This window comes from Ciconia boyciana, chromosome 4 (assembly GCF_034638445.1).
Source record: "Ciconia boyciana chromosome 4, ASM3463844v1, whole genome shotgun sequence".
In the NCBI taxonomy this organism is placed as follows: Eukaryota; Metazoa; Chordata; class Aves; order Ciconiiformes; family Ciconiidae; genus Ciconia; species Ciconia boyciana.
The window spans coordinates 43,842,908-43,855,599 of record NC_132937.1 but is presented as its reverse complement, the minus strand read 5'-3'; the positions used below and the strand labels follow the sequence as shown (position 1 = coordinate 43,855,599).

At 40.4% G+C, this 12,692-nt stretch overlaps 1 protein-coding gene across 3 annotated transcripts in view; it reads left to right on the top strand.

Annotated features, from left to right (window-relative positions):
• The window catches only part of IQGAP2 (IQ motif containing GTPase activating protein 2), a 131,050-nt gene that overhangs the window by 67,379 nt on the left and 50,979 nt on the right, over positions 1-12,692 (top strand). For all 3 annotated transcript variants that reach the window (XM_072859713.1, XM_072859712.1, XM_072859711.1), the window contains exons 4-8: positions 5-82; positions 1,852-1,928; positions 7,115-7,182; positions 7,551-7,664; positions 12,030-12,208. In XM_072859713.1, coding sequence (XP_072715814.1) covers positions 5-82; positions 1,852-1,928; positions 7,115-7,182; positions 7,551-7,664; positions 12,030-12,208 — 516 coding nt within the window. The remainder of the gene's footprint in view (positions 1-4; positions 83-1,851; positions 1,929-7,114; positions 7,183-7,550; positions 7,665-12,029; positions 12,209-12,692) is intronic.

The following is a 12,692-nucleotide window of genomic DNA, read 5'->3' as shown; positions in this document are numbered from 1 at the left end:
ACAGAGATCTGGCCTTCATTTTCGGCACACTGACAACACTGTGCAGTGGTTAAGAGCAATGGAGTCCATTGGTCTGCCTAAGGTAAGCCTTTAAATTTCAGCAAAGAAACTAGCTCAAGGCACTGACTCACTGAGATCCCCTTTCATTTGCTTGAGCATAAGCAGTTGCTTACAGTAAGTCTATGTGGAAGGGGTAATTCAGGAAAGAAATCTGAAGAGAAGGTAATGCTGAAAGCAGTGGCAGTGTCAGTTACGTGCTACTGCTGCCAGTGTGTGTGGGCTGAGGCTGCTGTGGCTGAGTGCTGTGGGTGGAAATGCTCAGGGTGTTTCTCTCGTGGGAAGACAAATGGGGACGCTAGCAGTGTTTTAGCTATGTCTTATTGCTAGTACAGTCTCTGTGGGGGCCTGAAAGGCATATGGTTTAAAATGGAAAACTTAAATATTTGCTTCCTTTAGGTTACTACCTCTCATCGTGTCTCTTGCTGCCTCTTCCTCTTAATGTACATCCCAGTTTCTCTGCCTCTACCCTGTTTCCAGACTGTCCTTGCACGCTCCAGTGCATCTGCGTGGCTATGCTGCTGCTCCTCTTCTGCCAGCTGCTTTCTTGAGTCACCTCTCATATTTATCTTCTTCCTTGTGGGTCTTCACTTGTCATCTCCCCCCTCTGCTGCTGTTTCTGGGCACCAGTGAGTCTTTTTCAGATGAAAATACTTTAAGAAAGGGCTGTGTGGAAACACCTACTCTGTTTGGACATTGCAGCACCCGCACACATCCTGTGGGGAGTACTCCCTTTCCCAGGCTGCCCACCAGCTGTCCCGGGGTGCCTGGGTTGGGGCAGCCCCGATGCTCCCCCATGTGCTGTGGGATCAAGCACAGCAGGGATGTTCCGATGGCTGCCTGAAGGGCTGCAGGGGCTAGTGGCTGGTCACTGTGGGCAAACTTGCTGCAGGTGACCATAAGCACAAAGGGTACCTGTGACTGCCATCTGAAATGCAGTAGAGATGAGGAGACTCCTGCCTCTCCCATGTCAGGCTTTTTTTTTTTTCCCCCTAACTTGAGTTCTTCATTCAGCTGGCTGATTTCCACCCTGCCATCCCTCCTCTGAAAGGATTTGCTTCTGTTGCGGAGGATGGTCATGGCAAAAAGCTTTCCTGAGCCTCCCTCCCAAATCTGTTGTGAGCAAATGATGAAGAGGACACTGTGCTTCTGACTTACTCCATCTTGTCCTACTAACCATGGGACAGTGCAGTCCCGAGTGCCCGGCCCAGGCTGGAAGCACGCTGCCAACTCTCACGGTTAGCTAAGTCTTTTATTTTATTTTTGTGGCAAAACAATGTTTAGTGACTGGGACCAAGGCCAGGAACAAATTAGTGACAGAACCAGAATTGGAAGTTATGATGTGACTTTTTGGCTAAATTGCTTAATATATTCCTCTCTCTGAATATCTTTCTCTGTAAATGATGTATTCGCACAGTTAGGGGTGCTGGCAATTAGAATTTTGCATTTTTAAATCATACTTGGTAGGTTTGGTTTGCAATGAGGCTTTGCAAATTGTAACTGCATCCCAGTTTTTGGGTGTCTGTAGGACAAACTTTTATAAAAAATCTTCCTGAAATGCTGTCTGCTTATCTTCCTTTTTTCCTCTTAAGTAGCTTTTATGCCTTATTAAACTATTCCTTATGAAAACTACTGATAAAGTCAAAATAACATCAGAAGAGTCTTGATTCATAACTGTATAGAAGTAACAGCTGATGTTCTATAAGTTTAAGGTATGGTTCTGCAGAGAGCTCATTTTAGCTACTTTTCTGCTAGGTAATGTCTTCTCCTTTAACTGTGCTCTTTGTTTTTTAGATCTTTTATCCAGAGACTACAGATGTCTACGATAGAAAAAACATCCCTAGGATGATATATTGCATTCATGCTCTAAGGTAACTGTTGATGGGAGTAAAAGTTAAAGTAACTGCCAAATCTAGGAGTGTAAGTCTTGAAATGGCTTTAGGGGAACCAGTATATCAAAACCTTATCAGAATTTACAAGTTTGTTAATTTAAAGTTGGAGACAAAAGTCCCACTTTGTCAGGACTATTGGCCAAATGATTTTCAAAATAGGAATTAACAACTATTGAATTTAGTGCAGACATCCCTCTCAATGAGTACACCGCCTCACAAAGTGCACATACCATTTCAAAACACATACTGCAACAGAAACGAAATAAATGAACAAAAACTCAGAAAAATATTAGTATAACCATGGGGCAGATGTGCTGATCAGAGTGAAAATGATGAACTGACATCTTTCCGTCTCAAAAGAGGAGCAAATAATTACTGTATTCTGAGGTCATTCATGTAAAAATTAATATTTTCCAAGCTTTAAAGTTCTGAGCAACTTGATTTTGAATGTCAAGTCAGGAAGGCTTTTACCACACCACTGAAGGTAGAGCTTAAGATTTATTTTTTATGACCTGCCTTAAGGATTTTCTTCATGTTTAATACTAAAAGTAACGAACATCTGCCTCATGCTGTCCCTGGTGTAAGGGGCAGTTGGTGTTCACAGCAGCTCCTCCCTCTTGTGGCTCTCCCAGCTCATTTCCTGCACATGGAGACCTTTTCCTTTCATTACTTTCTTGCCTACTAGGCTTGCAGAGAACATAATTAACTAATGCCCCAAACTCTCTTCTGTGTTCCTAATGGTGTTCAAAGGCACATCAGCTGCTTCGGGGCTATAGGTCAGAAACCATTCAATACATGCTGCAATCGAAATTTTTTTAAGGTCTAATCCTTGAAATGATGTGCCTACTCTTGCATTCTGCTATGTGCACCCATTTCCAATAAACAGGGATACCACCAAAGTTCATCATATTTCTTTTGAATGCTAGGTCTTCAGAGTTGACAGGCCTGGTTTGTTTTTTTTTTTCATCTTTGACAAGTGTTGCCACTTGAAATTATTACGCCTGGTATAATATTAACTGGACAGTATCACCAGGGCTGTTTGAGGGTAGCTCTCACCTAAAACTTAGTAGTGGTGTCTGTTCTGTCAGCCAGCGTCTTGTCTAAGCTTGAAGCAATTTCCTGAAGGGGACACATGGGGCTCTAATGTTAACCAGCTCAGGCTGACACCATGGACTGCGTGCCCCTCTGGCCACATTATGGGCTGGCCCAGATGTTTTGCAGGAGGTGGAAGAACACAATGAGGTTTTCAGATATTTGCTTTCTCATGTATGGAGGAGGACTTTATCAACTGTGGATTTGAATGCTAGATGAACAATAAGCCCATCCGTTAGACACCTTCTTAAGACCTGCCTAATTGTTGAAATAGCAATAGCTCTTTTCATCTTGAACTGAATTTTGCAATGGGTTGACATTTGGTAGAAGTTTTCCTTTCTCCATCTTGACATGCCCCAAGATTTATGCCAGTATCAGAATTGGTCTGTGTTGTCTCAGCTTTCATTTTCAAGTTTGTCTTGTTTGAATTAAATTTCCTTGCTGCATAACGACACAAAGCTATAACTCTGTACTTACAAGCTATTATTTTAGAAATGGACTTTATACCAAGTGTCTCATGCCACACTGAAGGGGAATAGGCCTGCAATGCTTTCACTTACGATGCTTTCCCATGAAAGTGTAGGACCCTGAGCCTGCATCCCATGCACAATGTAAGAATCGAAGAAACAGTTGTTGAGCTTCTTTTGTTTTCATGCCTTTGCCTAAAATGCATGTTGTAAGTCCTTCACTGGAGTCTTTCAAATCAAACTCCAGTGTCAATATTGAATGGCACACAGCCTACACTGAAAGCAGTCTGGGAACAAGAGAATTAAGGACAGGGCACTTGCTTGGCCAGCAGTGTTCCCAGTTGGGTTGGCATCAGAGGAATACTGAGCTGCAGGAGTCCAGTTCTGTTCCCCTTCTGCTGTTGTTGTAACTACTGACCTGCTGGTGTCTGTCCCCCTGGCTCCACATCGTGCACCCCACCCGCTCTGCTGTCTGGGTTTGTTAGGGCACCCTCTCCAGGAAATCAGTACAGGGTTCACTGACCCCGGAAAAGTCCATCTCCCTGGTGTTTTCAGAGTCCAGCACCACAGCACCTAGAAACAGCAATTGCAAGCAGGCTTTTCACCTTTGCAGTTGTAGCATATGCACGTGACCACTATATGAAGAATCACCATTGGGTTTAAATGCTAAATTCTAATGCTTCTTGGAGCACATGCTCAAATTTCAAAGTCTTATAACTTGGGAAAATTGAGCACTTTCTCAGAGAGGTGAGCAGTTGACCTACTTCCCATTCTTTCTCAGTTGTTATCGACTCATTACTCCGAAGCAACGTGATTCTTGAGCTTTCCAACAAGACTATGTAAATTTAACACAGACAGGATATTTTCTTATTCCCATTCTTGGAAATCCTGAAGCCATCTTGAGTTGAGATCTTTCCTACATGAATTCATTTTACACACAGTTAGTATGCGTAATTTAAGTGCTTAAAATTGATAAGATTATTTTTAATTGCCCCTTTAAGAAGCATGAAATAGCCTTAACTGTAGATAATAGGAGCAAAAAGCTCCATCTATCCCAAGCGTCTATTTGACATATGAAACATTAACATTTGACACGGAAAGTCTTTGGTTATTTGGGGTTTTGCTGATGTTTGAGCTGCTAGAGGGCCTGAAGATGGACAATGACTCTAAGCAAATATATTTTTAGGATATGTCCTGGTTCAAGACTGAAATGAAGACCATTGCACTTACAGTATGTGGAATAACTTGCACTGTCAAATACAGCACTGCTCTGGCCAGGAAGGAGCAACTTGGCAAACGCTTTCTAGACTCCTGTTGAATATAATTACCCTCTTGCTTTTCTCCTGTTGAAACATCAATTCTTAGAGTCAGAATTGAAAAATACAAAGGCATAGCTCTCATTTCTTGCACCATTTTTCTTGTGAAAGCCAATTTGGATTTGATCCTGGACTAAATGAGGTTAAGAACTGCTTCATTTAAATTAAGATGCTAACAGGGATGAATTATTTTTCATAAATAGTAGTGCTTATGAGATTTTTTTTTCCCCCCTGAAAAATGTAGTTTTCAAATGATCTTTGCAAGCAGATCACTGCTACATCCTGGACAAACTATCCCTCTGAAGCTGAACAGCTTCAAAACATTGTTTTCCTAGGAAGCAGCAGAATAACAAGCATATATTTTGGGTTTTGTTTTGTTTTGTTTTGTTTTTTTTTAAAAAGCACACTATTTTCAGATCTGGCTTTTATGGCATGTTATACATGAGCTAAGCTTAAAACAAGACCCAGGAACCTCTGGCTGACGTGAACTGCAGTTCTGCATGGACGATGCAAAGGGAACTTCACCTGAGAACTACCCTTTTGCCTTTGTTTCTCCCCTGCTCCTGATGCCTCGTGTCCAGCTTTCTTAACCCCAAGACCCCCCTTTTGATTTTATGCAGGTTACCTGAGGTTCAAGTTACACTATAAAAGCATTAAGTGAGCTGTTTCAAGTTTAATTATACCTTTATACAGGGTTGAAGCATCTTTGGGTTCCTTGGAAGATTCGAAGCACATTTTGAGCACCACCTGGTGGTTAATAAGTTTATCCAAACAAAGGAGTGTAGGAAGTAATGCACGTGGCTCAATATCCTCCTGGAAGTGTTGAACAGCAAAAATATGAGTCTCTAATGTTCATACCACTTTTTTTTTCCTCTGTCCTTTTATTGTGGTGACTTCAAAAAAAAGCCAGTGTAGCTCTGTGATGCTGCTGATCTCCATAACTGTTTGTATGACACCCAGCACTTCAACCAGGACTGTGTCCCTCTCTCAAACTTAGAGTAAAATCTCCTTAAAAGCCTACAAGGAAAGACCGGCAGGGAGATCAGGGTAATGGAGGGACCTCGTTCGTTACTATAGTCATGTGGGTTTTTTCCTGCTATAGCTAACTTGTGTTTAAGACTGTTTTGAAAGGTGAGAATGGCAGCTGCAATAAATTTGAAGTGTTGCAGCAGTCAAAAGTGTCGACCTACATGAGATGTGCTGTTGTGTCCATCCAGATCGTGACAGGGCAGAGGAGTAGCTGTGGTAGCATGGAAGATGAAATGCTGATTCTGTGTGATCTGAAATAAATGTGACGGCTACAAATACTTGCTTTGAAATATCATCCTGTAATTTGCTAATAGCAAAAAACGCTGAAAAAACACAAAAGGGAAATGTGCCCCTCTAGAAACAAAAACCCCAAGCCACAATACACATTTGCAGTGTATGAAGTTGGGGTGAAGTGATTTAAAGAAGAGGTGCAAAATAATATTTTTGGAGGAATGCATTAATTTTTAAATCTACCTTTTTGATCCCTTCTTGCAAAACTCACTTGTTTATTGAATTTCACTGATAAATTGTAGAAACACCAGTCTTTTGTAGAGAAATACATGCCTTGCATTTGGAAGATATTGAGGAAAATATGTACATACTCAGCTGTTTTTTCAGACAGCACCCCAGAGCTCTAAGAATAATGAGCATAGATATTTTTCATGTTATATTGAAACAAAAATATTAGTTCCTGGATAGCACTTTAAATTGAGCTTATGTCACTTTCCAAAAGCTAAATAGCTAATGACACAAATATATTTGAGACAGGCTTGGATGGACTTATAGGTCCTTATTCCTCTACACTTAGTAAGAAGGGTGTCAGTGATTTTTGTGTCTTCAGCTATTAATTACAGGGATGTAATAGTGCAAGTCAAAACAGTACATAGATCCAAAGCTATAAACTGTACTAATGTGCATTCACATCTTGATTTTTTTTTTCCCCCCAATACTAGCTTTTTAATTTCTTTACTTCTCTTCCACTAAGGTTTTCTACTTGTTTACATATCCCCTGTGATCTGAGATACCCTGGCAGTGCCTCTCTTAAAGATGCTTCTTTGAAACATCAAGTCAAAAAAAGACTTCTTTTTCTGTAAGACTTAAAAATACAGCATAAAGAAAACTGTAGGGTTAATTTATCCTGTATCGGCCCATGAAAGTCAAGCGTTAAAGGACAAGCTTCATAAAAGCGCTTTTCTCTTGTACAGAAAGCGAACACCTGAACCACATGCAGGACTTTAAATTCTAATTTTCTTCTTTGCAGTTTATATCTGTTCAAACTAGGATTAGCACCACAGATCCAGGACCTACTGGGAAAAGTAGACTTCACAGGTAATAAAATGCTCATCTAATCATATGTTAGATGGTTTCTTCACCCAGTAAATCTGCTAACATTGTACATATTTTCTATTATGGTCTTTCTCCTCCCGCAAGGTTGTTCTGAACACATCCTAATTAAATAGGTGGGAGGCTGTTACTTTTAATGAATTCAGTCTCTGAAGGACAGAAGGGAGTGAATTTGCATGGAATACTTGTCATATCTTAGATTCCTTCAAAATGGGGAGGAAAAACTGCTAAGAAGCTCTGGCCACTACAAAGAAGCCTGGCAAAAACATTGCACCTGTATTTGTAGGTATGGTGATTCATAATGAAATTATTACGCTTTTGTTCTGATAACATTTCTTTTTTTATGTGAACAGAGGAAGAAATCAGCAACATGCGAAAGGAGCTAGAGAAGTATGGTATACAGATGCCATCTTTTAGTAAAATTGGTGGGATTCTGGCCAGTGAATTATCAGTGGATGAAGCTGCGTGTAAGTGTGGCTCTTGTTCTGTTTTCTGCTGGATAATTTCACAGAACACTAACAAAATATTTTCTGCGTTTCAATTCATCTAGTTTGCCACCTCTTAATAAATAACAAGAAAAGCAAACAATTTTTCACTGATTATCACACTGCATCATTGTTACAAGACCTCTTGCAATTTTTCAGTCTGCATTTTTGAGCACCTCCATTGAACAATAGGAAGTGCTACCAGAAAAAAAAGATTTCTTACAATCTTTTGCATGGGTTTAAAGTTTTGGTAGCTAGTGTTCCTCTAGAATGATGCATGACGAATTGAGCTCTGCATGTGCCTCTGCACTGTAGGGGGTACAATGGAGTCGGCCATGGGAACAGGGTGTCTTCTCTGTGCCTCCTTCCTGTGTTGGGGTCTTGCAGTTTTCTTTAAACACCTGATCAGGTTGCTGTGAGGACAAGGCACTGTTCCAGATAGACAACTCTCACGTGTGGTGGTCTGTACGTGAAGGAACCACTTGCCTCCATGGGCAGCTTTCGATCTGTCTGAGCACTGGTTGTGTGACCTACAGCATGGTAGAACCCTGCTGGAGGGCATGTCCTGCTGGTGCATCCAAAATAAGCTTTTCCTTTTTAGGGGGATTGATGTACAGTTATGGTCCTTTTAAGTCTGTCTTAACAGCTTCTACTCAAAAACAAAATTAAATGCTTTTTTTGCTGCCCAAGCCTATCCATCTGTAAATCTGGTTTTTCTCCATTTCAGTTTTTGTGGAATGAAGTGATATTTAAAAAAAAAAAAAATTGCTTGAACTTAAATGACATGAAATGAAGTGTGTCCACTTAAATCCACACTTGAGCTCTAGTTTTGTTCAAAATCCTAGCCTTTTTCAGAGGGGCAAACTGAAGAACAGAAGGGCTGGCTTGAGTATGTTCAATGGCAGGGAGGATCGTTGATACAAACCAGTAACAGTACTGCAGACTGTACACACGGGGAGGGGAGCAGGGGAAATAAAGGATGAATTTTAATTAAGTTCCATTGCAACTTTGTTAAACCTTGCAAAGTAGCATAATTGAAACAAGCTGATTCATGATGTTACTTAGCGTGCTGAAATTTCCAGACCTTAACTTAAAACATGCTTCCTTGTGTTGATTCACATTTTCTGTGTTGTATATTTTGGAGCCTGCTATAGCTTAATATGTGCATGCTTCCATAAAGCTAGCTCTTAAAATACTGCCTTTGGATGTGGGGATAGTTTGTCTCCTTTTTAAGCAAATTTTCAGAGATTTAGTGACTACAAAGCACTTTTCCATGGAGCTTCCTTCCTTCCCTGGACATGAAAGGGCTGCAATTTCCTTCTCTGAAAGCTTTTTATAGTGTGTGTAGGGTTTCCTTTAACTTCTGAAGTGTTTTCAGTCTTCCATAGAAAAGCAGGGTTTCCTGATGCTGGTTCTGTATCTTTGGGCAAGGAGTCTGCTGTAGATAACAAGCCCTGCCTCAGAACAGGAAAAATCTGCTATGGGAACCCTCACACATTAGTGAGGTTGCACATGGAGATCCTGCTGGAGGAAAGGGTCTACCACCCTGCTTCCAAAATGGAGTAAGCAAAAGGATATAGGAAGTGAAATAACTGCTGATGACTCCTGCTGTGCTGTCAGCAGTAGTAGAAATCAGTGCGCAAAGAGCAAGCTCAAGTGCTTTCAAAGCGAGTTTATTCTGCAAGTAACCCTCTCTGTTATTCCATGCCTCTAGAATACTTTCAAGTCCAGTCAGATTTCTCACTGTTTCTCTTGGTAGGCGGGTTCACAACATCCACCACTACCTGTTCACATCTCTCCTAACCTTGAACCTATGTGTTGACTTCTTTTTGCTAGTTCCACTTATGTCAGTGAGGCCTCTCACACAACTGTGGAAGAGATTATGTCCTTCCTATGTGTTGGGTTTTACATGAGGATGCAGGGATGATATGTGTGTCTAAGAACCTCAGTCTTCTCTTAGCCCCTTGAAGTTAAGCTGGGGGTTCACAAAATATCTCAAGTTGGAGAGGACCCATAAGGATCATTGAGTCCAATTCCCTGCTCCTTGCAGGACTATCTAAAACTAAACTATATGACTAAGAGCGTCGTCCAGATGCTCTTTCAACTCTGACAGGCTTGGTGCTGTGACCACTTCCCTGGGGAGCCTGTTCCAGTGACTGATCACCCTCTTGGTGAAGAACCTTTCCCTAATGTCCAGTCTGAACTTCCCCTGTTCGTAGAGTTCAATGTCAATGGAACCAGTCTGACCTTCTTCTTGCTTCCCCATCATGCCAGCTGCTTATGTTTCCCCTCTGATGCTATGCTGAACTGATCTAGAGAGAAATAATCTTAGAACAACTTTCTAGCATGAATTTAATGCTAAGCAATGGATGATCCACCAAGAGCTAGGCAAGTTCTTCCAGTAACTGCCCTCTCTGAGAATGTATAGCTTCACTTCATGCTTCATTTGTCCATGTTGATTTTCCAATGGTCTGCTCTCCTGTTCTTCTTGCCTAAATTTGTACACCCCTTTGTCTTTCTAAAAACTCAAATTTCCTAATCATTGACAAACATCTTTCATTTCTTTCATATACTGAAAGAAACTGAAGGCTCTAAACTCAGATATATAGATCCTCAGTTAAACTTAATCCAGAAAAAGTTTTTTACTGAATTCTTTTTTCCAGTTTAGCAAAATCATGCAAGGCCACGTAGCAAGTAAATACTGATAGAATAAGGAAAGAAGGCAATCGTTTTCACTCACATCTCGTGGTGGCATGAAAGGAAATCCTAGACAAGCTGCTCTGGTGATAAATAGGGAGCTGCTGTGCTCCTCCTTTGGGGTAGGATCTAGATAAACGTTTATCAGGAATTACATTTTATATAGCAATGTCTGTAAAATCTTTGAGATGGATGTGCCACCAGACAATTGTTGGGGTGTCTTTGTGGCATGAAGGTCTAGACAAGCTGTAGCTCTAGAGAATGTCCTTCATCTAGACTGATCTCAGGGCCAAATCTATGCAGGGAATACCTGGGAGGGGTGTGTTAGCCATTACTCTATACCTAATTCAGCTGCAAGAGGTTTTGATTTTGTACATTCATGTAAATTTGCTGTGTGGAAAAACAAGAGCATTTCTGACTTAAAATCTTGGAGTCAAGCATTTAGTAGTTGAAGTTTTCTTGTTTTCTCAAAGGAAAGGCCTAACACTTAAGCTGGTCAATGGCTGTAGTGCGTCCTATGGCACCTTTTTTCCCCTTTTCCTGTGCAACAATGTTTTGGGAACTCTGCAGAGCCCTTTGGGTCTTCTTCCCCCCCATTTGAAGTTTGCTGTCCTGTGGCTTTGCAGGTGACAAGAAGTAGAAACCATTATATCGCACTCTCTCTTGTTCCCCAGCTGCTCATGGAGATCCTCAGTTAGGAAAAAGGTTCGTCCCAGACAGGCTTAGATGTGGTATGCAGGGTTGCACCCTGCTTGTGGAGTCTTAACTGTGTTTTCTAGAGGACAAGTTTTGTGGAGTTTGAATTTCCTTATTCTTGTGTAATATCTTTCAGATATAGTTTAGACAATACTTTCATATGTCTTGTATCTCTAGGGACACAAAAGAAGCTTTAACCGAGAAACACTATTGAAAATGCTTTCAATTCCTGCATGTAATTGCCTTCTAAATGACATAGGGCTTGAACAATAAAATGTAAATCATGTTTTATTTTCTGTCAGTAAAATAGTAACCCCTAGTTTGGGAGAAGGGCAAACATGGAACAGACGGCAATGTGCCACCTTTGAGCAGACACTGAGTGCTTTTGTTGCTGCGATCTAGGGGAAGCATTAGGAGTGGGATGCTTGAAGGGGGAATATGTAAATTGCTGAACACATATTAAACTCTTATTTCAAATAAATCGGATGAAATGGTGGCAGTATTAATAATAAAGGGATACATGGGACATGTATGTGAGGAGGAAGGCTTCCAGCCTCGTGTTCTGAAGGCGTCCCTGGTGAGGTCAGTGTCAGTCCCAGGGAGTCAAGCTGAAGGAACAGAGAACTTGCATGTGGCAGCTGACTGAATGGGCAGGAATCACATAAATTGCGGTCACTCACGTGATCATACATACATACATATAAGCTGTTGTTCTTTGAGTCTTTTACTGCTACTTCTGTTAATAGAATTATTTTGTTGTCTTGCAACAACAACTAAGTGATTTGCTGTTGATTGGCGATCTCCCCAGATTTAACTAAGGAAGTTATATTTCTACTGCCAATCACATGTAATTTGCTTTTTCTTTTTACAAGAAGCCTGGGGTCAAGAAATTAGAAGTATTTGCACTGAATACATTTTGCTTACTGAAATTTTGGGTTATGCTTTTAATTTTAGTGCATGCAGCAGTAATAGCAATTAACGAAGCTATTGAGAAGGGAATAGCTGAGCAAACCATTGCAACTCTGAGGAACCCAAATGCAATGTTGCTAAACGTGGATGAGGAACTTGCACAGGACTACCAGAATGAACTCTTTGAAGCTAAAAGGAGAAAAGAATCAAATGCAAGACTTAAGGTAGTGGTATTTTATTAGCACTCCTAGTATACATGTCCCTTGATGTTGCTTCTCATGCTGTAGTATTACCATTTTAAAAATTAAGTTAAATTAACTTTAAAAATTAGGGCAATTAGGAAAAAAACACTTTTAAGCTAAATAAGATAAATAATGGTAATGCAGCAAGCTGACAGCCAATTTTATAACAATATGATTACAAGTGTGATGTAGCTTAACTTTGACCAAAGGATTAAATATCAGAAGACTAAAAACAAAAAAGACTGGTTTTCTCTATCAACTGCTTTAGAAAAAAAAAAATTTCTCTTTAAAAAGTTGCCAAAAAAAGATACCTTTTTTTGAGCATAAAGTATAACCTCCACCACAGATCTTTAACATGAAATTATTTTACATTATTTTACATGAGAAGCTAATGCTTTCTGTAGTTGAAAAATGCTACACTATATTTACATGGCTATTTCACAGGAAGCAGAAAATGCTTTAAATA